General features: G+C 45.0%; 1 protein-coding gene across 3 annotated transcripts in view; it reads left to right on the top strand.

The window, feature by feature from the left end:
* The window catches only part of LOC129702860 (rho GTPase-activating protein 6-like), a 427624-nt gene that overhangs the window by 165831 nt on the left and 238482 nt on the right, over nucleotides 1-23311 (top strand). Inside the window, exons 1-2 of one of the 3 annotated variants that reach the window (XM_055644899.1) lie at nucleotides 4216-6888; nucleotides 9260-9294. The exons of 1 other annotated variant lie outside the window; for it this stretch is intronic. In XM_055644899.1, the coding sequence (XP_055500874.1) occupies nucleotides 6882-6888; nucleotides 9260-9294 (42 nt within the window). In that variant the 5' untranslated portion in view covers nucleotides 4216-6881. Of the gene's footprint in view, nucleotides 1-4215; nucleotides 6889-9259; nucleotides 9295-23311 lie in introns of those variants that run through there. One more of the 3 variants, XM_055644898.1, reaches the window with a different exon arrangement.

Here is a 23311-nt window from a genome sequence, read left to right as displayed (position 1 = left end):
CCTAATATGTAGATCATAGAAATCTCCGCCACTTAGTACATGTTGTGTGTGAATTCCTATTCTAGCTATTTATGCAGCTTGAAGGAACATATCAGCTATTTAGATCAGCTATATTTGACAATTAATAATAATCCTGTAAATGCTTTTTGATTTGGTGTCACTTTTATTATCCATTAACTGGTCGTAAATTTCTGTGCAAAGTCTTCTGTTTTTTTTCCTTTTGTCAGCCTCGTGGATTATATTTCAATGTTAACACCATTTAAATTAGTCCTTCACCACATTCCGCACCACCACCTGAGCATATCCTTCCTGTCACAACGATCAAGTTTGGTAAGTAAACAGTCAAAGTTGCTGCTCTCTAAAAGTAGCAATATTGTGCTCGTGAAGAGACTCAGATTGAGAACTTTATAGAAGAATCTTCCCAGCATGGCTGTGTCCATTGCAAATGTGGACTTTAGTTTAGTTTAGTTAAAAGATACAGCACGGAAACAGGCCCTTCGGCCAACCGACCAGCGATCCCTGTACACTAGCACTATTTGAAGGTTGTGGGGGTCCTTGGACGGAGTCGAGAGGGAAGGTATAGGGACAGGTGTTGCATCACCTGCGGGTGCAGTGGAAAGTACCTGGGGAGGTGAGGAGACCAAGATATTCCCTGTTGCTAAACACTTTAAATCCCCCTCCCATTCCCATACCGATCTTTCTGTCCTGGGCCTCCTCCATTGTCAGAGTGAGGCCCAGCGCAAATTGAAGGAACAACACCTCATATTTTGCTTGGGCAGTTTACATCCCAGTAACATCCCAGTGGTATTAATATTGACTTCTATAACTTCGTGACCCTTGTTTTCCCTCTCCCTCTATCCTTCCCCCTTCCCAGTTCTTCAACCAGACTGTCCTCATTTACATTTTATCTGTTTGCTTTGTTGTTACTCCTCCTAGCTAACAATGATCTATTCTATATTCTCCTTGATCTACATCCCCTTTGTCGCATTTTCACACCTAACACTTCCTTATCTTTGTATCTCCCTCTCCCCTGACAGTCTGAAGAAGGGTTTTGACCCGAAACGTCGCCCATTCCTTTTATCCAGAGGAACCAGCGTCTGCAGTTCCTTCCTGCACACTGGGAAGGGTACGATTGTTCTCCATTGAACAATAATCATGGGAATATTCGATAGATATATTCATAAATGGTTTTGAGTGGTAGATAGTATATGGACTAGAGGTTAAATGTGACTGACAAATGGTCCGTAGGCAAATCAGGGAAATGCTCATTTTTCATTGTGATTTATTGTGATCTGGTCTGAACTGACTGAAAATGTATAGGAACCAGATTCAATAGTAACATTCAAAAGTGAATGGAATAAGTTAATCACGGGGAAGAAGTTACAGTGGAAAGGGGAGAAAACTAAGTAGTATTATATCAAAGCAATTGCATGGGAAGGACCTCCTCCATGCTGAGATAATATAATGCATGGAGGGGCGGGGGGTGGGAGGGGTTGGGGAAAGAATAGTTGGTGTTTTGGGTTCTGATTTTCTGGTGTTCACAATTTCTTTCTTTCTACGGATGCTGTTCAACTCGCTGAGTTCCAACAGCAATTTTTTTTGTTCCAGATTCCAACATCTACAGTCTCTGGTATCTCTGGTCAACGTCATAATTTGCAATAGCATAATCCTTTGATTGATTCACATCTGCACTTTTCCATTGCTTCAAAGACAGCTTGTGCAAACATGGGTAGGACATGGCTTCATAGAAATTGTAAACTATTTTATGTGCACTTGCAGAGGTATGAATATGATAAAACTTGCGTGATTCATGGGGTACATATTTTCCCCTTAAAATAACCCTCCCAATGGTGATGCAGCTGTTGTCATAGAGTCATAGAGTGATACAGTGTGGAATGAGGCCCTTCAGCCCAACTCGCCCATACCGGCCAACAATGTCCCAACTGCCCTTGTCCTACTTGCCTGCTCTTGGTCCAGTACCCTCCAAACCTGTCCTACCCATGTACCTGTCCAACTGTTTCTTAAACGATGGGATAGTCCCAGCTTCAACTACCTCCTCTCGCAGCTTGAACCACACACCCACCACTCTCTGTGTAAAAATGTTACCCCTCGGATTCCTATTACTATTCCAGATTACTATGTAAATGGCATCAAGTTGGGAAAAGGGGAAGTACAACGGGATCTGGGGGTCCTTGTAGATCAGTCAATGAAAGTAAGCATGCAGGTACAGAAGGCAGTGAAGAAGTCCTTCTGCAGTTGTACAGAGCCCTAGTAAGACCACACCTGGAGTATTGTGTGCAGTTTTGGTTCCCTAATTTGAGGAAGAACATTCTTGCTATTGAGGGAGTGCAGCGTAGGTTTACAAGGCTAATTCCCGGGATGGTGGGACTGTCATATGCTGGAAGAATGGAGCAGCTGGGTTTGTACAATCTGGAGTTTAGAAGGATGAAAGGATATCTCATTTAAACATATAAGATTGTTAGGGGTTTGGACACGCTAGAGGCTGGAAACATGGTCCCAATGTTGGGGGAGTCCAGAACCAGGGGCTACAGTTTAAGAATAAGGGGTAAGCCATTTAGAACAGAGACGAGGAAACACCTTTTCTCACAGAGAATGGCGAGTCTGTGGAATTCTCTGCCTCAGAGGGCGGTGGAGGCAGGTTCTCTGGATGCTTTCAAGAGAGAGCTAGATAGGGCTAAAAATATCGGAGTCAGGGGATATGGGGAGAAGGCAGGAATGGATGATCAGCCATGATCACATTAAATGGCGGTGCTGGCTCAAAGGGCTGAATGGCCTACTCCTGCACCTATTGTCTATTGCCTATTGTCTATTAAATCTTTTCCCCTTCTCCTTGAACATGTCCTCTGGTCCTCGATTCCCCTACTCTGGGTAAAAGACTCTGTGTATCTACCCGATCTATTCCTCACATGTTTTGTACACCTCTATAAGATATACAAGATGATAACAAATGCCTCTTAAACTCTTGAACTCTTCTTGAGATCTCCCCTCATCCGCCTACACTCCAAGGAATAGAGAAGCCAACTTAACATCTCCCTATAGCTCACACCCTCTAGTCCTGGCAACATCCTCATAAATCTTTTCTGAACCCTTTCAAGTTTGACAATATCTTTCCTATTACATGGTGCCCAGAACTGAACACAATATTTTAAATTCGGTCTCATCAACATCTTATACAACTGCAACATGACCTCCCAACTTCTATACTGATGAACTGATGAAGGCCAAAGTGCCAAAAGCCTTTTTGCCCACCTTATCTACCTGAAACTTGACCTTCAAGGAATCATGCACTTGTACTCTTAGATCCCTCTGCTCTACAACACTACCCAGAGGCCTACTATTTACTGTGTAGGTCCTGCCCTTGTTCGACATCCAAAAATGCAATACCTCACACTTCTCTGTATTCAATTCCATCAACTATTCCTCCACCCACCTGGCCAATTGAATAAAGATCCTGCTGCAATCATTCACAACAGTCTTCACTATCTGCAAAACCACTAACTTTTGTTTCATCTCTGAGAAATGTTATCTCTCAGATTCAGTGACCTAGTTTCAATCCTGACTTCTGGTGCTGTCTCAGTGGAGTTTCCTGCCCCTGTAATCACGTGACCAAAGACATACAGTTAGTAGGTTATTTGACCATTATAAACTGCCTTTAGTATGTAGGTGAATCTAGGGATGTGGGAGAATAGCTTCCAAAGAAATGTAGTGGGGGGTTGGGAATGTTTTGTGCGCTAGCATCGTCTTATTATGCCGAAATAGTCCTCTCCTTTGTCATAATGAAAAATTGAAGTGTATCTTTCTCTACACCACTGGGCCACCCTTTGAACTAATTGTGACTTGTTCTGCAATCCATCTTTTCCATGGCCTTCTTTTGTGCCATTGCCAGTACTCGCTTTCTTGCTGCAAAAACCTAGCCGTCTGCATAACATCCCACCTGAAAAGCTTTCATCTCTGAGCCTGTCCTTGCAATGTTTTCTCATGTTGCACACAGCCTGAAATGAATGGACCTGCAAAATGTCTGAATCCAATGGCTCCCCAACACAGTAGGTGTGAGAAACAGTAACATGTTAACCATTGCTTAAGTGAGCTCTCTAGCATCCTATAGCATTAGAACGATCTTTTAAAAACTGATTTACACATACTATTATTTGAAAGTTTATATGTAGAAAATGGTAACATGAGTCCCCCATCAACAATACCACAGAGGTACAATACAACAGTACAATACAACAGAGACCCAAAACTCAGTAGGACCAGCCACATATACCTTGCTGATAAGTTTAGAGGCTGGGTATTCTGTGGCAAATGTCTTACCATCTGATATTCTAAGGCCATTTCAGCATCAACAAGGCATAAATCAAGAGTGCAATGGAAAAGCCTTCACTTGCCTGGATGAGAGTAATACCAACAACTTTCAGGAATCCCAACAGTATCCTGCTGCCTCGCAGTGCCACAGACCCAAGTTTGATCCTGACTTTGGGTGCTGTCAGTATCTATTTTGCATGGTCTCTCCGTGACCATGTGGTTTTCTGCCTGATGCTCCGGTTTCCTCCAATATCCTAAACACTGTGCGGGGTCATGGGTTAATTGGCCTCTTTAAATTGCCCCGAGTGTGCAGGGAGAAGAAATGAAAATGGAATAACATGGAAGTAGTGTGAACAAGTGAAGGGTCTCAACCCCAAGGGGTCCCAGTCTGAAGAAGGATCTCGACCCGAAACGTCACCTATTCCTTCTCTCCATAGATGCTGCCTCACCCGCTGAGTTTCTCCAGCATTTTTTGTCTACCTTCAATTGTACCAGCATCTGCAGTTCTTTCTTAAATATAAACAAGTGATCGATAGTCTACGTGGACACTGTGGCCAATGGGCCTGTTTACGTGCAGTATCGCTAAACTAATCTAAACTAAACTATCCAGGACAAAGCAACCCTTTACATTGGTATCCCATTAACCACCCCCACATTAATCCCTTCCATCATCAGCACCCATAGTGGCTGCAGTGTGTACTGTTCACAAAATGCATTGCAGTGACTTACACAGTCTACACTGACAATACCAACGAGAAGGACAAGGGCAGCAGGCACATGTAACTACCTACAGATTCCCCTCTGAGTCACAGGCCATCCTGACTCGGAAATATATGGCCAGTATTTCATTGTCACTGGGTTTAGATTCTGGAATTCCCAACCCAGCATTGCTGTGAGAGGTTCATCAGGACTGCAGCAGTTCAAGAAGGCATCTTAGAACCATCTACCCAGGGGAGTTAGGGGTGGGCAATAAATCCTAACCTTATGATGCCCATATCCTGAAAATGAATGTTAAAAAATAGCCCTGGGAACGGTCTTGACAGAGTGAAAGGCCTCCTCCTATTCCCACCTCCCTGCCTAAACCAACCCAGACATAATATGAATTTGGAAGTGAACCAGTTTACACTTTAGTACAGGCTTGTGTTGCTCTGTCTGCAAACATTTTTGATGTGTTTATAATTCATACAAGACATTGAAATATAAATAATTGGATTATTTTTTCAAGGGATTGCAAACACAAGGAAACAATGTAGTTATTGGATGACAAAAAACGTCAATATAACTTTTCAGTAAATGAAAAAAGTACTACAGATGCTGGAAATCTGAAATAAAACAAAGTGCTCTCACACCTCCAACATTGACTACGTTTCTCGCTCCACAGATGCTGCTTGACCCCCTGAATGTTCTCAACAGTTTAGGTTTTATTTAATATAATTCTTCATTTCAGGAAATGACTTGCAACGCCTTTGCTGCTGTAATATGAAACGCGAGCAATTAAATAATTGACACTTTAATTTGTTTCAGTTATTGGATGTGGCATAAATACGGGGCGGGGGGTGACCCCGTACTTGCACCACTATCTTTTACAAGCGCCGGAGAGAGCAGTCAAAATAAAGCCCCCTATGTTCAGGGCTCATTGTAGTGTAAGCTTGGGTTTGTCCGCTCCTTCCTGCCGTGCGATTTGAACCCCCAATGACTTGGTTTCAGAAGTAAGTAGGAGGGTCAGAGGCCTCACTGACAGCACGATGAGTGAACGCTGGCCAGAACTGGATATCAGCCCGCGAACCATCACTTTCAGCTACCCAGCTGCAAAGAGGTCTTCGGCTTGTTAATGGCAGCTGAGCAATCTGTAATTCGGATCTTCCTTGAAGACAATTAAACTCCGCACCATTTCTTGCAAGTTGCGAAGTGCTTATGGATTTTTAGATCATTCAGGCTTGTCAGGGGCTGTCTGCCAGAAATAGTCAGCAATCCCTCACCATTTTTGCTCAGTTGATTGCTGCGTGCGTACTTGCGTCTGTTGAGACCATTAGCGAGCGGCTGTGAATGTGTCAGAGAGTGCGGACACGTGTAGTAGACGGGCGCAGCGCACAAGGGGACGCGGAACAGCCGCTACACTTCAGCCCGGGGCAGTCAGCGCGGTCCCGCTACAGGTTTCAGCGCCAGTCACCCAGTTGAACCGCCCCACGAGGAGCCATTCTCACAACACATCTTGCCATGGTCTAGTCTTGGGCTGCTGACAGCGCTGGTCGTATTGTTGCTTCCAGCCCGAGTTTAACATTGTTTAACCGAGTTTAACATTGACACGGGCTAACGCCGAAAGATGATAATCCGCCTCGTCCCGCTCAGTGCGGTGGCATCTGCTGATGTGGCGTGAACCTGGAATCTCCCTCGCCGGAGTGTGAGAGCGAAGGACATCCTCTTGACAGTTTGCTCCGTGGACATTCATTCAATTCCCTCCACTACACTTTGCAACTGACCGCAAGAGACTGGTGCATGTGGATAGTCAATGCATCAACTATGGCAGACTCAGTATTTTTTGAGAAACCGGCCCTATGCGTGGTAAGTCTGTTATACTTATTCTCTCTCGTTCTTAAGTGTGATTACAAAGGTGTCTATGCACGCACTCTTGAGAATTTGTGTTGGTTACTCTGGCTGGATATTATATACATGACTCTTGTGCAGGAATGCAAGAAACTCTGTTCACCCAATATCGCACGTCCGCTATTTCCTCTGTTGCACAGACAACACCGCAGACTTCAAAGGCTCGGGTTTTGTTTATATTTCCCGTGAGTTTAAAACAAAACCTTACAAAATACCAACGAGTCACGCTTTGCTCGTTAGAATCTGGTCAGTGCTGCGAGTTTGATGTTTCACACATATCGCTCACCGTCCAGTTGAACAAACCCTTCCCAGGCAGTGGAACAAGTTTGGAATAATCATGAGGGACTTATCAATCAGTAACCACTCCTCGCGGAGTCACGGATTGTTCCATCACTTTGTCCTTCTCGTTCAATCGTGTCTCGTAAAACCAAAATCAATTTTCGTGTGATTCTCCACGAAGTTTTTCCACGAAGCGTCTCTCCGTTGTAAGTGGGGTGAAAACATTGTGTCAAGTTACAGCTGGTTTGAGATGGGTATGGATGGTAGATCTCAATAAACGTTGATCTTTCAAAAAGCACATGCTGCTGTTGACCACCACTGCTGTCTCCACCTGTGCAGTGAAAATTCCAACATAAATATCGGTCATTTCGCCCCATCTCCAGCCGTCAGAAATACCCTCACTTCGGGCCTTTGAATAATCTCTACGTTTTATAGCTTCGCCATTTAGCTGCCGTAACTTCAACGACCAGGGCTGGAAGCTCGGACATTCCCCAAACCTCTCCGTCTCTGCTTCTCTCATCTCCTTCAATAAATTGCTTAACACCTCCCTGATCAGGCAGTTTCGGTGAAATGAGAAACAACGTGAACATTAACTTTTGTTTCTCTTTCTTTGGATGTTGCCTTTCCTGTTTGGTACTTCCAGCATTTCCTCTTTTACATTCAGGATTCCAACAAGCAGGGCCGTCTTAACGCATGGGCACGCTGGGCAGTTGCTCGGGGCCCCACGAACATAGGGGCCCCATGCTAATCTATGTATTGTAGAATGTTATTGTACAACATGAAAACGGAGAAGAACATCGCGTGCATGACGGCATATTTGATTCGGCATAAAGAAACTGCAAGTGTAGGTGCCCCAGTGCACTGCTTTGCCTGGGGGCCTATAACTGCAAGTGTAGGGGCCCCAGTGCACTGCTTTGCCCGGGGGCCTATAACTGCAAGTGTAGGGGCCCCAGTGCACTACTTTGGCCCGCGGGCCTATAACTGCAAGTGTAAGGGGCCCCAGTGTACTGCTTTGCCTATAACACGGCCCTGCCAGCAAGTGCAGTTTTTTAAAATCTTTGGTTCCTTTCTGTTTGTTCAGGCATTTCGTCAGCAGCTCTAATGCATCCTCTCAAAGCTTGGAATCAATCTTTTGTTTGGCATTGGTGTGGAGAGTTTGTGATGTTTCTGCTATGCTAAAGATGCAATTAAATTATTGGTGGTGTAAGATCTTTGGCATATCTAAAGAATGAAGCGCAGGGCAACCCCAAAGCTGCAGCACCAGCAAATTCTAGGTTCCTGATCTCTACTACCTAGAGGAATGGACACAATCTCCAAATTCCCTTGCGGGTTTCCCATCTTTTTGACTTGGACGCACATTGCTGTTCTTTCATTGCACTGAACAAAACCCTAGAATTCACTGCCTGATTGATTGCAGGGGAGCATTCAGCATGGTTTAGCTTTGTTCTAGTTTAGAAATACCGCATGAAAACAGGCCCTTCGGCCCATCGAATCCACACCGATTATCAATCACCCCGTTCACACTAGTTCTGCGTTATCCCACTTTTGCATCCACTCCCTACATACAGGGCACTTTACATTGGCCAAGTGGCCTATAAACCTGCAGGACATGGTCGCAGGGCGAGCATGCAAACTCTGCACTGATAGCACCCAAGGTCAGAATCAACCTGGGTCTCTGGCACAGTGAGACTGCAGCTCCCCTAGCTGCATCACTGTGCCATCCATTGGTTACCTGACCAGGAGCAAGTAAGGATGGGCAACAAATGCTGCCATGTGATATCACATTGTGAGAATTAAAAAATCTGGCACCCAGCAGAGAACCCAAATTAACTCATTAATGGCACAATGTCCAATCCACAGCAAAAATGTTGCTACATGGTACATGTTGGACTGGATAAGTGTTGGTTACTCAAATATACCAGTTTGCCCATGTCGATCCCAGGTGTCCCTTCTCACTGCCCTTCGCTCAGTCTGGATGTTCACTCAGTATATCTGATTTTCCAATGACAGATAACAAAGCTTTTGACTGAACTGTTTTCCCTGTTTGTAGCCATAAGATTCTTCTCTTCTGCAAGGCAACTAGTGGTGAGTGGAATGGAATAAATCTCCCCTCTTTTGACGAGTCACAATTTTATTGCATTAAAAGTTCAGTAATACATTTGCCTTTAGTAATAAATGCCTGTAGTAAGGCATTTGATAAAGTCTGCCATGGAAAGATGCACAGGATTAACAGTGACATGATCATATGGATTTATAACTGGCTTGCTGATGGAAGACTGAGGGTTCTGGTGGAAGGACAATATTCAGGCTGGAGGTCTGTGACCAGTGGTGTTCTGCTGGAATCTGTTGTTTGTAACATAAATAAATGACTTGGACATAAATGTAGATGGGCTGCTAAGTGAGTTTACAGATTACATCATGATTGCTGGGGTTGCGGACGAAGAGCAAGGCTGTCAAACTATACAGCAGGATATAGATCAGCTACAGAAATGGGCTGAGAAATAGCAGATGGAGTTTTATCCAGGCATGAGGCATGGCACTTTGGGAGGTCGAATGAAAGGGGAAATTATGTAATCTATATATTACTAAAACTCTGTTCTTGACCGGTTTTGGCTTTCTGTGCTGCGGTTTCTGAGAGTACGCCGCCACCTATGGCCGTCATTTTTGGCCACCTCGCTCAGAGACCCCCTCCGCCGTATGTGTGCCGAAAATCTTTCCTGTCGATGAAAATTGACAGGGATATTAATGTTTTTACAACATTCTCCATTCTCTCTGCTGCCTCCGCTGGAGGGAGAGGGAGGGAATATAAAACCAGGAAGTGGTGTGCCTCAATCAGTCTCTGCAAGTGGTGTGCCTCAATCAGTCTCTGCAAGTGGTGTGCCTCAATCAGAGCTTTGAATGACTGACAAATGTCTACAGCACTGTGAGTACCCTTAATTTGGTTTGAAAATGAAAATATGGTTAGAGGTAAAAAAAAAGCACTGCCTGCAAATGGTTGTTTGGGTTGAAATAAAAAGGCACTCTCTCTCCCCCTCCTCCTTCTCCACTCCCCCCCCCCTCTCCCTCTCCCCCTCTCCCCCCCCCCCCCCCCCCCCCCCCTCTCCTCTTCCCCCCCCCCCTCTCCCTCTTCCCCCCCCTCTCCTCTCTCCCCCCCCCCTCTCCTCCTCCCCCTCCCTCCTCTCCTCCCTCCCCTCTCCTCCCCCCCCTCCCTCTCCTCTCCCCCCCCTCCCTCTCCTCTTCCCCCCCCCCTCCCTCTTCCCCCCTCCCTCTCCTCTCTCCCCTCCCTCTCCTCCTCTCCCCCCCCTCTTTCTCCCCCTCCCCCCCCCTCCCTCTCCTCTTCCCCCCCCCCTCCCTCTCCTCTTCCCCCCCCTCCCTCTCCTCTTCCCCCCCTCCCCTCTCCTCTTCCCCCCCCTCCCCTCTCTCTTCCTCCCCCCCCTCCCTCTTCCCCCCCCCCCTTCCCTCCTTCCCCCCCCCCCTCCCTCTCCTCTTCCCCCCCCTCCCTCTCCTCTTCTCCTCCCCCCCCTCCCTCTCCTCTTCCCCCCCCCTCCCTCTCCTCTTCCCCCCCTCCCCCTCTCCTCTTTTCCCCCTCCTCTTCCCCCCCCCCTCCCCTCCCCCCCCCCCCCCCCCCCCCCCCCCCTCTCCTCTTCCCCCCTCCCTCTCCCCCCCCCTCCCCCTCCCCCCCCCCTCCTACCTCCTACCGCCCCCCCCCCTCTCCCGCCCCCCCCCCCCCTCCCCCCCCCCCCCCCCCCCCCCCCCCCCCCCCCCCCCCCCCCCCCCCCCCCCCCCCCCCCCCCTCCCCCCCCCCCCCCCCTCCCTCCCCCCCTCCCCCCCCCCCTCCCCCCCCCCCTCCCCCCCCCCCCCCCCTCCCCCCCCCCCCCCCCCCCCCCCCTCCCCCCCCCCCCTCCCTCCCCCCCCCCCCCCTCCCTCCCCCCCCCCCCCCTCCCCCCCCCTCCTCCCCCCCCTCTCCCCCCCCCCCTCCTCCCCCCCCCCCCCTCTCTCCCCCCCCTCCCCCTCTCCCCCCCCCCCCCCCTCCCTCTCCCCCCCTCCCTCCCCCCCCCTCTCCCCCCCCTCCCCCCCCCCCCCCCCCCCTCTCCCCCCCCCCCCCTCTCACCTCGTGAGTGAGTGCGGGGGGGGGGTAGTTAGTGTGTGATGCTACATGCCGCCTCCCCCCCCCCCCCCACAACCGCACGTTGGGGGAACAGACCCAACGGGTCTGCACTTGGCCTAGTTAATCCTAAAACCTTTACAGCATTGATATACAGAGTGAACTTTGGGTCCAAGTCCATAATTCCCTGAAAGTGACAGCACAAGTAGATAGAGTGGTAAAGATGCCAAATGTTACGCTTGCCTTCATTGGTTGGGGTATTGAGTATGAGAGTCAGGAAGTCATGATGCAGCTTTTTGGGACATTGGTTAGACCGCATTTGGAATATTGCAATTCTATTCGCACAAACACAGGAAGGATGTATGTGTAGGGTCTCGACCCGAAACATCACCCATTCCACCTCTCCAGAGATGCTGCCTGTCCCGCTGAGTTGCTCCAGCTTTTTGTGTCTGTCTACAGGAAGGATGTGATGGCTTTGAAAAGGTGCATGGAAGTTTACTAGAATGATGTCGGTGGGGGCGCTTTGAGTCGGCTGCCGTGCCAGCAGCGTGTTTGTTATTTCAACATTTTTGGGGTTTTTTTGGTGTGTCGTATGTTAGTTTAGGTGTCTCTTGGTGTGTCTTGTGTGGGTGGTGGTGCGGGGGGAAAAGGGTGGAACCGCTTTCAGTCGCCTGCTCAACAGAGAGGCAACTTTTTCCATGTTGCCTCCCTGGCGGCCTAACAGCATGGATGGAGTCGGGACCAGAGCTATGGCAGCGGGCGCAGCATGGGCTTTTTACATCGTCGAGCGGGCGAACCCTTGCCAGGGGTCACAAGAGAGGAGTGCTCTGATCGCTGGCCTGGTGACTTTGACATCATGGAGCTGTGGTCTGCGGAGGGTCTCGCCGCAGGTGTGGCGTGGCCTTCCCATCCGGAGATTGGGATCCCTTGTCGGAGAAGAGCTCCGACTACTGGCCTGCAGCCTATAACATCCTGAAGCCACAATCTCCGGCAAGAAAGTGCCGATTCGGGCACTCCAAGCCATGGAGTGTGTTTGACCGCCCCGACGTCAGAGTTTGGATCATCCCAACGAGAGGGCCTGTACGTCGGGCCATCCGTAGCGGCAACTACAGAGGGTTCATGGCCCCGACCACGGGTGAACAAAGGAGGAGGACTGGCTGAACTTTGTTGCCTTCCACCACAGTAACGAATGCTATGGTGGATGTTTGTGTTAAATCTTATTGTGTATTGTATGTTCTTTTTAAGTGTATTGGTACTGGCAAATTCATTTCACTGCACCTTCGGGTGCATGTGACGAATAAAATTGACTTTGTCTTTAACTTTGATGCCTGGATTAGAGGTTATAAACTACAAGGAGACCTAGGAAAGACTTGAATTGTTTTCTATGGAACATCGGAGGTTGAGGGAAAACCTGATGGAAGATTATGTGCAGGTAGATAAGAGATGGTCCTGGGTCGGCACAGATATTGCAGGCCAAAGGGCCTATTCCTCTGCTGTACTGTTCTATGTGCTAAATGCTTAGAAAAAACTGCAACAAATTGCAAAAATATCCACATAGATGCCAGATGGTATCGTGTGTAAATGATTCAGATGGATTCAAAAAGGCGGAACTGGAGTTTCGTATGTTGATTTAGAAATTTATCTATTTAGACATATCCATATGTTGACATTAATCTGACAGAAATCCAAAGTAAACTGTCTAACCTTACTATATTGTCATTACTACCATCCATCAAGCACTTTAGACACTTTAACTAGGGATAAAAGCTGAAAATGTGGAAACATTCAGCAGGTCAGACGGCATCAGTAGAAATGGAGAGAGAAAGTTAACATTTGCGGTCAAAGACCATTCAGCAGACCGGGACTTCAGGAGAACATTATTGCATGTTATGACCAAGGATCTTTGATGTGAAACATTAACTCTGTTTCTCCTGCTACAGATGAATGTTTCTAGCGTTTGTTTCCAGCTGAGTGTTTCCAGGATTTTTTGTTTTTATTTTCTCTGGTGGATAAAGGGGCTGCAAGACTTTCTTGAGTGTTATAAACAGTCTATGATTCTCTGGTTCTATTTCAGATTTACAGATTTTTTTAAATTTTCTTATTTCTTTAACAAAGGTGTGTGGCGATTCCTATATGTTTGACTTTGCATTTTTTGTCTGATTTTATTATTATGCAGTTTCGATTAAGACTGGATTTTATGACTATATGGCTGTAGCTCTCCATCATTGCCACCTTTTGTTACATGGAACTTAACTCACCATTGTGACTAAGTGCTTGCTCACAGTCGTTATAACTGCGTAAATAACAGTAAATAACAGTATAGGAATTACCCTTTTTTTAAAAATAGAATTGTATTCATATTTTCTACCTCCTGTTTATGGTGCCACTACTTGCTGAATTGAAGTTGTGTGGCATTCTTGTTACTATGATCAATCCTGGTGTGGGATCATGAGCTTCACTAACTGGACATTCAGTAAGTGTGGTGCAATTGTGTTCAAGGGAAGATCTGGCAAACTTCGTGCATGAGCTGAAATTGGACGAGAGACTTTATTTGAGAGAAACTCAAGAACTTGTGGGTTCAAACTTAAAACAAAAACCATCTGGCTTTGTGGGCGGGTAAATACATGAATGTGGCGATAATGGAGTTTAAGGATGAGAAGTGGTTGCCAAGGTGCCTGCTGAAAGGATATTTCTCATAGGAGAAAATAGCTCTTGAGGTCATGTTTAAAAAGGAGTAGCCATTTAACGTGAGGGGAATTGTTTTCTCTCTGAGGGGCATGGATACTTTTAAGAAAGAGATAAAAGATTTTGGATAAGAAATGGTTAACAGTTGCAAATGGGAATGCGGATCCGAAATTAAAATCAGATCAGACGTGAGCTTATTAAATGGGGATCAGATTCAAGAGGCTAAGTAGCCTACTCCTATCCCCAATTTAGATGTTTGTATGCAACTACTGGGTAGGAGATGTTGGTGAGCTTCTTTTGTCTGTTATTGGTGGTGAGGGAGGAAAGAACAGGGGAGAGGAGATAAAAATTCAGAAAAGAAATGGTAGTTTTTCATTGCCCATCAGACTGGTCCTGGACTAATGTTTGATCCAAGCACATAGGAATGTTATTTGTTAGTGCTTAGTATGATCCTGCCAGACATGATGATGGAGGACTAAACCAGCTATGTGTAAAATATGTTCAAGTTTATGTCTCTTGTATTGAAAAGGACAAAAATAGTGGTAATTGCTAAGGAGTTTTGTTGGTATGTGGGGAAGTTAGTTGTTTGCTGGTCTGATGTAAGGGGAAAATATATAATTAATGGCATGACCCCTTAACAACATTCATGTATAGAACGATCCTGGGGTCCAAATCCATAACTCCCTGAAAATGGCAACACAAGTAGATAGAGTGCTAAAGAAGGCATATGGTATGCTTGCTTTCGTAGGTTGGGGATTTGAGCATAAGAGTATATTTCCCACTCACTACCTCCCCACTCCCCCCTCCTCTATTCCCCCTCCTCTCCCTCCTCACCTCCTCCCTCTTCTTTCCGCTGTCTTCTTACGGTCCCCAACTCCTCCCTCACCTCTTCTTTCCCCTACCCCCAGTCACTCCCTCCCTCCATACCTCCTCTCACTTCTCTACCCCCCCTCCTCTTCTTCTACCCCCGTCCTCCCCAGAGGGGTTTACTAAAATGGCGCCTGGACTAGGAGGTTTTAGCTGTAGGAAAACGTTGGACGGATGTGGATTGTTTTCTCTGGAATACGAGAGGTTGCAAGAAGACCCGATATTCTGAGAGGCATAGATTGCGTAGACATTTGGAACCTTTTCCCAGGATGGAAAAATCAAATACAAGAGGGCATAGCTTTAGGGTGAAAGGGGCAAAGTTTATAGGAGACGTGTGAGCAAAGTTTTTTTTACAGAATGTGGCGAATGCTTGGAATTTGCCTCCAAGGACAGTGGTGGAGGAAGATATGATAGTGGCATTTAAGAGACTTTTGGATAGGTATATGGATATATATGGAATGGAGGGATATGGATTATCTGGAAGCAGATAATAGTTGGTCTTGGCATCATGTTTGGCACAGACATTGTGGGATGGATGGCCTGTTCTTGTGCTGTACTGCATTCTGCGCAAGAAGCTGGTGGGCAGAAACAAGGGCAAGGCAATTTACCGTTTGGAAATCACAAGAGTTCACCCATGGGAGGGGGAAAGATTATGACCTGAAGACTAATCACAAAGGTAACAGTTGCTCAGTGTAGTGGTTTGGGAAGGAAATGTAGGAGGTTATCTTGATGAGAACTTTTGGGTGTGGTATCGTTATCATAGAAAGGCACACGGCAAACAATTGAAATGTGAGCACGTACAGAACACAATGACATTGAACCAATGTCACTGTGGGATTTTATTTTATTTCCTCACACCCAAAATTTTCAAAACCTTTGAGAAAGTTTGACTCCATTTAAGGTACTTCCTGTATATCAGCTTTGCTCTATTGTGAATCCCCAGATATGCAATTTTCAGGCAGATTAAGTTAATTGACCGATGTAAATTTCCCCTCATTTGCAAATGAGTGGTAGAATCTAGTATGGTCCTGGGAATGCGAGGAGAATAAAGTAATGGGATTAGTGTAGAGGTAGTGTAAATAGGTGCTTGATAGTTGGCAGTGGGAACGTGACTTTTTTCATACTACAGCAGACATACTTAGATACAGCATGGAAACAGACCTATTGGCCCACTGAGTCTGGGCAATCTGGCAATCACTCCATTCACTAGTACTATCCCACACACTGGGGGCAATTTACAATTTTACCGAGGGCAATTAACCTACAAACCTGTATGTCTTTGGAGTTTGGGAGGAAAGCGGAGCACCCGGAGAAAACCCATATGGGCACGGGGAGAACGTACAAAATCCATACAGACCGCAGCCGTAGGCAGGGTCAAACCCAGGTCTCTGGCACGATAAGGTTGTAACTCTACCGCTGCGGCAAAGTGCCACCCTATCACCTTGCTGCTGTGATCCCATGAAGCTGTTCAGCTGTGTAGGGCATTGTGGCCAAGCCTTATCCTGCTGGATATTCTCACACACTCAATCCAATGATTGACATTTATTTAACAGGACAGTGAGTATCTGAGAGCCTCCTTTGGCAAGGAGTATTGTTGTGTACAAAAACAGGTGCTTCCTGTGCATTGGACATGTGTGTCTACAATTCATTTCTGTTCAGTAGCACTAGACACATTACATAGAACCAGCACATTGTACTATGTCTCTGAACTTGAACGGACATTAATAATGATATCTTCAACTTTTAAAAACTTAATCAGGTTCTGCCTTTGATTCTAATAGAGAAATGACCAATACTAGGATAAATATGATGATTGCACTAGTTGTAAAGTCTTAATAATTAACATGGCTTCGAATCTTCTGGCATTTTCTTTAAGATCACCTAACAACTTCCTTCCAGTATCCATAATAACCCTCCTCCTCTTCACCACCCAGCACATTAAAGCTGCTGCCTCATGGCTTGACAAACCCCAGCTTCCAGTTTGTCTGTATGGAGGGACATTCTGCCTGTGACCTTGTGGGCCTTCTATGGATGTTTTGATTTTCTCCTGCATTTTCACAAATTGGCCTAGAATAGGATGATAAAAAGCTGGGATTATGCAGAGTGTAGGTAAAACTTATACTCACTACTCCTTCCAACCTTGGATTTTCACCTTGGTGCAGTTGCCAGCAACCGACCATTGATAAGTTCAAGGTCTGCTTTAGGGTGGATAATACTGCTTCAGCCTTCACTTCAGTGCTGGGGTGGGTGGTTTTTTTTACTGCTGGAGATGTAGTATTGATTGGTTTTAACTTGGGGCATTGTCTTTCTTCTGAAGTAGATGTCAAAAATCCCATAGCACAATTTAAAGAACAGCCAGATAATGGTACTGGTGTTGTAGTCACTATTTATTCCTCTAGCTTTACCGAACACTCATTATCTGAATCCTTATAATGCACAAGTTAGCTTTCAGACATTTTCCATGACAGTATTGACCACTATTCAGATGCATTTCTTTGGACATGGTATGCTGTGGATTGCTCTGTAGTTGTTAGAAAATATCCTGCAAATCAAAGTTTTTGCTCTATAGAAGTACTTTTTTTTTAAACTGCAGTTTAGCCTGAGATAAACCTATTTGTTTGGGTGATAAAACACTTGTGTAAACTTAAGGTAAACCATTTACGTTACATACGGGTCGGGGTTAATGTCAACATTTTGTCTAGTTCTGCCACACTTTGATGTATACAATTTACGTGTAAACTATTAAAAGACTTGCATTTATATAACGCCTTCATGACCTTGGGTATATTTTTAGCGTTGTCATTGTTGTAATTGATAAAACATGGTGAACAGTTGTACACAAATCCCACAAATGGAAGGAGATGTATGACCTAAGAACCTGCTTTATTGATGATGAGTTGGGGAAGAGATTTTAGACGAGCACAAAATTGACCCCTCATTTTTTTTGTCAAATGCTGATGTGAGATATTATTCAAATGATATGAACCTCTTTGGAAATATAGTTATTCTAAACATCTTGGAAAGCTGGATGTTAACTTGTGCAGTTAATGGTGGCACATTGCAGCACCTTGTAGAACTGGCTCTGGACCAACCCTGACCTCTGATGTTGCCTGTGTCTGTTTGCATGCTCTTCATGTAACCATATGGATTTCTTCCAGATGCTCAAGTTTCCTTCCACATCCCAATGATGTGCAGGTTGATGATAGATTTTACTTGGCCAATGTAAATTGCTGCTAATATGCAAGTAAATGGTAGAATCTGGGGTGATTTGTGGAAATACAGGCAGACTGAAAAAAAACAGGATTAGTATAAATGGATATGTCAAAAAGCCAGTTTCCTCAGACAACTAGGTAAAGGAATTGATGTTATAATGTAACAGAATGTGAATGCTCTTGATGGTAATTCTGGAGTATTTATGCAAATCTGTTTTGTTTGTATTAGTAACTTTTCCACTAGGTTGATATGAGCAACATTTATCATAATTAAAATACTCACCTAAAAAATAAGGACCATTTAAAAAAAATTAGTTGTTCCTTTTAATGATTTTCCTGGGCCAATGCTTTCATTCCGTAAGAATCGCAAAGAGAGTTGTGTGGTTTTTGAAGCATCTACAGCACAGAAGCAAGTCCAATTTGTCTCTGGTGGTAAATGTACTTTGCACAGGCTTTTCCCTATTACTTGCCACCAGTAATTTCTCTTTCCCACTAACTCTTGTATTCATTCAACTTCTCTTTAACTGGACTGTCAACACTATCTCCATTTGAACAGCTATTTATCGCACATTATTATTGTTGAAATAAAAAAAATTACATTTATGTGTTAACATCTGTGACCTCATTGTCCCAAAATGCTTTATAGTCAATGAAGTGCTTTTAAAGTGCAGTCACTTATGTAATTGGAGAATGTGGCAAGTGATAATGACCAGGCACTCCGTTCTTGTGCTGCGGGATGGATGTTGGCCAGGACACTGGGGAGAGGAGCCCTGCTCTTCTTCAAATAGTGCCACAGGACCTTTTACATCCAAGTAAGATGGAGAGATGGGGCTTCCGTTTAGCATCCTACCTGAAATACAGTGCTGTTGACAGTCCAGCACTCCCTCGGTGCCAGGCCAATAACCTGGCACCTTGAATAAAATGACCTAGGAAACCATACAAGAGTGTTCGGGTGGCTCTAAAGCACAACAGGCGATACTCTGATCGGTCCTAAAACATGAAAAAAATTATGTTTATGGAACGTCTTAAAGTGGCGGGAATTGGTAAACGTCAAAAAAATGTAATTGCAGTGGTGGGGGCTTGAGGGATGTTCAATAGGTCTGAAGAAGGGTCTCGACTCGAAACGTTGCCCATTTCCTTCGCTCCATAGATGCTGCCTCACCCGCTGAGTTTCTCCAGCATTTTTGTCTACCTTCAAAAGTTCAATGGTGCTTTATTTGTCACATATGCAACCACACAGTGAAATTCTTTTTGCGTATATTACACATGCAGGCGCCACCATTATTGGCGCCATTATTTAAAGTCCAAACTCCAGTTGGCCACGCGCTCGATTTACTGGAGCAGTTCCCATGCCCTTGACGTCCATCTTTGTGGCCCAGAGGCGCCTCCTGCAGCCTGCCTTGAAGGCGCTGGAGACATTACCCCGGTTCCTACTGGCCCTGGCCGGTAATTTTCCTGTTCCCTGGATGGGAATTGCTGCTGAAATCTGAGATGGCTGACGTATGTGCAGTATGATGTGGACATGGTGAAGGATTTATTTGAAGAACTCTTGCTAAGAACAATTTTATTTCAATGCAGGTTTTATTTGAAACTCCCACTTACCATTAAGAGGGAAGAATAATTAAGTGGTTACTGTATTATTTATCTATTTGTTTGGGGTCATAGTGACATGGTTTGGAAGTACAGCAATGATGTAGTTGAGCTGTGCTATTTCATGTTATCAAGAAGGAAGGGAGAAGAAGCAGCTCCCACAACTGATAAAAGTCAAGCATGCTGGTCTCCCAATTTTTTTCCTCAAGCTAAAGGTTTTATGTTCCAGAATTACTACACAATTATTTCAAAGAAATTGTTTTGAAATAATTGATTAGTATGTTGGAACCCTGTGCCAAAGGTTCCACAGATTTAACCAAACATGTCAAGTCAAAAGGGGCCGACTTTTGAGTGATGTCTACTACAAACCCCACTGGCTCCCATGATACCAGATGGGACTGAGGTTCTCATCCAGCCTTTTCCACTTCTTTTGGTGCTTACAATGTAGCCTCTTATACATCGGCGATACCAAAGTTAGCCCGTGGCGACCATTTTGCCGAATACTTGCCCTTTGTCTACCAAAGCCTGCCGGATCTCCCGATTGATAAACATATTACATTTTAACTACCCTTCCCATGCTTGGTACCTTTCTTTCCTTGGCCTTTTCCATTGCCAGAGTAAGGCCACATGCAAACTGGAGGAACAGCACCTCCTATTCTGCTTGGGTGGCTGCTTAAAACCCCATGGTTTCGACATTGCATTCTCCAATTTCAAATAATACTCCCTGACCCCTCAATCTTCCATTCCTGAGTCTTACATTTCCCTTTTATTTCCCCTCCCCAGTGTCCCCTTCCACGTATATGCTTCCCTCTGGCCTTATGTTTCACTCCTCCTCTTTCTACATCTGACATCCTTTTATCTCCTTTTCACCTCTAGCTGTTGTCACTTAATCCAACCATCTGCCACTCACCCCATCTCACCTGTATCCACCTATCACTTGCCAAACTTTGTTGGGTATGTCTGGAAGAACTAAATGGCGTCCTGTTGCCATGGTTATTCAAGAACACTCATGTGAAATTTCATATGAAGAAAGACTGGATAGACTTGGCTTGTACTCGCTAGAATTTAGAAGATTGAGGGGGGATCTTATAGAAACTTACAAAATTCTTAAGGGTTTGGACAGGCTAGATGCAGGAAGATTATTCCCAATGTTGGGGAAGTCCAGGACAAGGGGTCACAGTTTAAGGATAAAGGGGAAATCCTTTAGGACCGAGATGAGAAAAACATTTTTCACACAGAGAGTGGTGAATCTCTGGAACTCTCTGCCACAGAAGGTAGTTGATTATTGTGAACTGAGTGGAGGTGTTGGGCTGAGTTTCTCCAGCATTTTTGTCTGCCTTTGATTTTTCCAGCATCTGCAGTTCTTTCTTAAACATTGTTCTTCTGCTGAAGTAGATCTGTTCTGGTCTTTACCACTAAAACGGAACCATTAATTATGAGCTTTTTTTTTTAAATCAAGATTTTGACTAGTTTCTAATTATCCATTCTTTTAGATGTGAATTCCATTTGACATTGAGGATCGATTTTCTTCTAAGCTTTTACCCCAATATCTAAACATTTAAATAATATTAGCACATATTAATATTTCAACCAGGTGGCGCCAGCAATGGCTGCCTCACCAACAGTCTGTCTCTCCCTTCCTTCTTTCCTTCTTTGTGTTTAAATAGTATGTGTTAAATATAGGCAGTCTTTGCTGGAGACTGACTTTTGACAGCTCCACCACGAGGAGCCGATGGGACTTTAACATCGCCGAGCCCGCAATCCCTTTGTCAGGGATCGTCCTTGGAGCTCCAGCATGGTTACTTGCGGACTTAACATCACAGAGCTCGTGGTCTCTTGTCTGAGACAACTTCGGGAACTCCAAGTTGCAGGAGTTTCGATCGCCCTGACGCGTGAGTTTCGATCGCCCCGACGCGGGAGTTTCGATCGCCCTGACGCGGGAGTTTCGATCGCCCCGACTGTGGATAGTTTGACTGCCCCAACCGCAGGAGAATAAAGAGGAAGAAGATTGGACTTTTTTGCCTTCTATCACAGTGAGGAATGTGGGGAATCCTCTGTAGTAGATGTTTATGTTAACTTTTATGCAGTTGTGTGTCTTGTTACTTTTTTTTCGTATGGCTGTGGTAATTCACATATCACTGTACCGCAATTGGTTCATGTAACAATAAAAGACCTTTGAAACCTTTGAAATAACAATTCAATTTTTTATTCATTTGTTTCCACCAATGGCAGTAAAGATCTTTTGCAAGTAACTAGAAATTTGGTTGAACAACAATGCATTGTGATGGTCAGTTACTTAAACTGGCAGGGTCTACTAGTAAGGCACCACAAGGACCTGTATTGAAACCCTATCTGTTTGGATGTTAGCATAGGAAGTCACCATGTTTGATAATGCAAAAAGTTTGACAACCTTGTAAATGCTGTAGACAGAAGCAATACATGAGAAAAGTATAATAATAGATTCAGTGAAAGGTAATACTCTGTCAGGATGTCACTCCATGCAGTTGATACAGTAGCATGGTAATCATATTACTGGACTAGAATTCCGAGGATTGGACTATTGGCCCAGACAAACTAGTTTAATCCCACCAAGGAGTTGAGGGATGTGTCTTCAAGTAATTAAATACATTTTGGAATGAAAAACTGGCATAATTAAATGTGACCTTGAGATGACTAAACTAGCAGTTTAGTTTAAAGATACAGCGTAGAAACAGGCTCTTCAGCCCACGACACTGGGGCGACCAGCGATCCCCGCACATTAATAGAATCCTACACATACTAGGGACAATCTACAATTATACCAAGCCAATTATGCTACAGACCTGTGCATCTTTGGAGTGTGGGAGGAAACTGGTGATCCCAGAGAAAACCCATGCAGGTCACGGGGAGAACGTACAAACTCTGTACAGGCAAGAACCTGTAGTCAGGATCGAACCCAGGTCCCTGGCTCTGTAAGGCAGCATCTCTACCACTGCGCCACCGTGCCATTGTAAAATCCTACCTGGTCCATCTGGAAAGAACCCTTGCCTTCTTTATCTTCTTTATTCAATCTGGCCTATAGGTGACTGGACACTGAGCAATGTGATTGATCTTAACTGTCCTCTGAAAATGATGAGCTAGCCAAGGGGCAGTGAGAGATGGACAGTATGTGCTAGTCTTGATAGCGGTACCCTTGTGAATGAAGGGACGGACTTAGAACAGAATACTTTCAAAATGATGTAGAATTAGAAGCAAAAAAGGTTCATAGTGTCTTGGGATGCAGGGACTAGAGAATTAAAAAATTAGGGACAGGTACAAAAGGCCCAAATGGAATGCCTGTATTTCAGTTTGCACCAAAATAGGTGGTATTGTTGACAGTGAAGATGGTTATCAAGAATTACAGCAGGCTTTTGATCAACAAGTCAAGTGAGTTGAGAAATGGTTCATGGAATTTAATTTGGATGTGATGCATTACATTTTGAAAAGTTAAACCAGAGTTGGACTTGCACGATGAATGATAGGGCATAAGGAGGGTTGGGCCTTCTACTCGGAGGGATCAAGGAGTACATGTGCATTGTTCCTGAAAGTAGTATCACAGGTAGTTAATGTGATGAAGAGGCTTTTTGACACGTTGACCTTCATCAGGCAGGGAATTGATTTTTGA

The sequence above is a fragment of the Leucoraja erinacea genome, chromosome 13 (genome assembly GCF_028641065.1).
Source record: "Leucoraja erinacea ecotype New England chromosome 13, Leri_hhj_1, whole genome shotgun sequence".
Classification (NCBI taxonomy): Eukaryota; Metazoa; Chordata; class Chondrichthyes; order Rajiformes; family Rajidae; genus Leucoraja; species Leucoraja erinaceus.
Note: the sequence above shows the minus strand (reverse complement) of the source record. Positions and strands in the feature narration are given on the sequence as shown.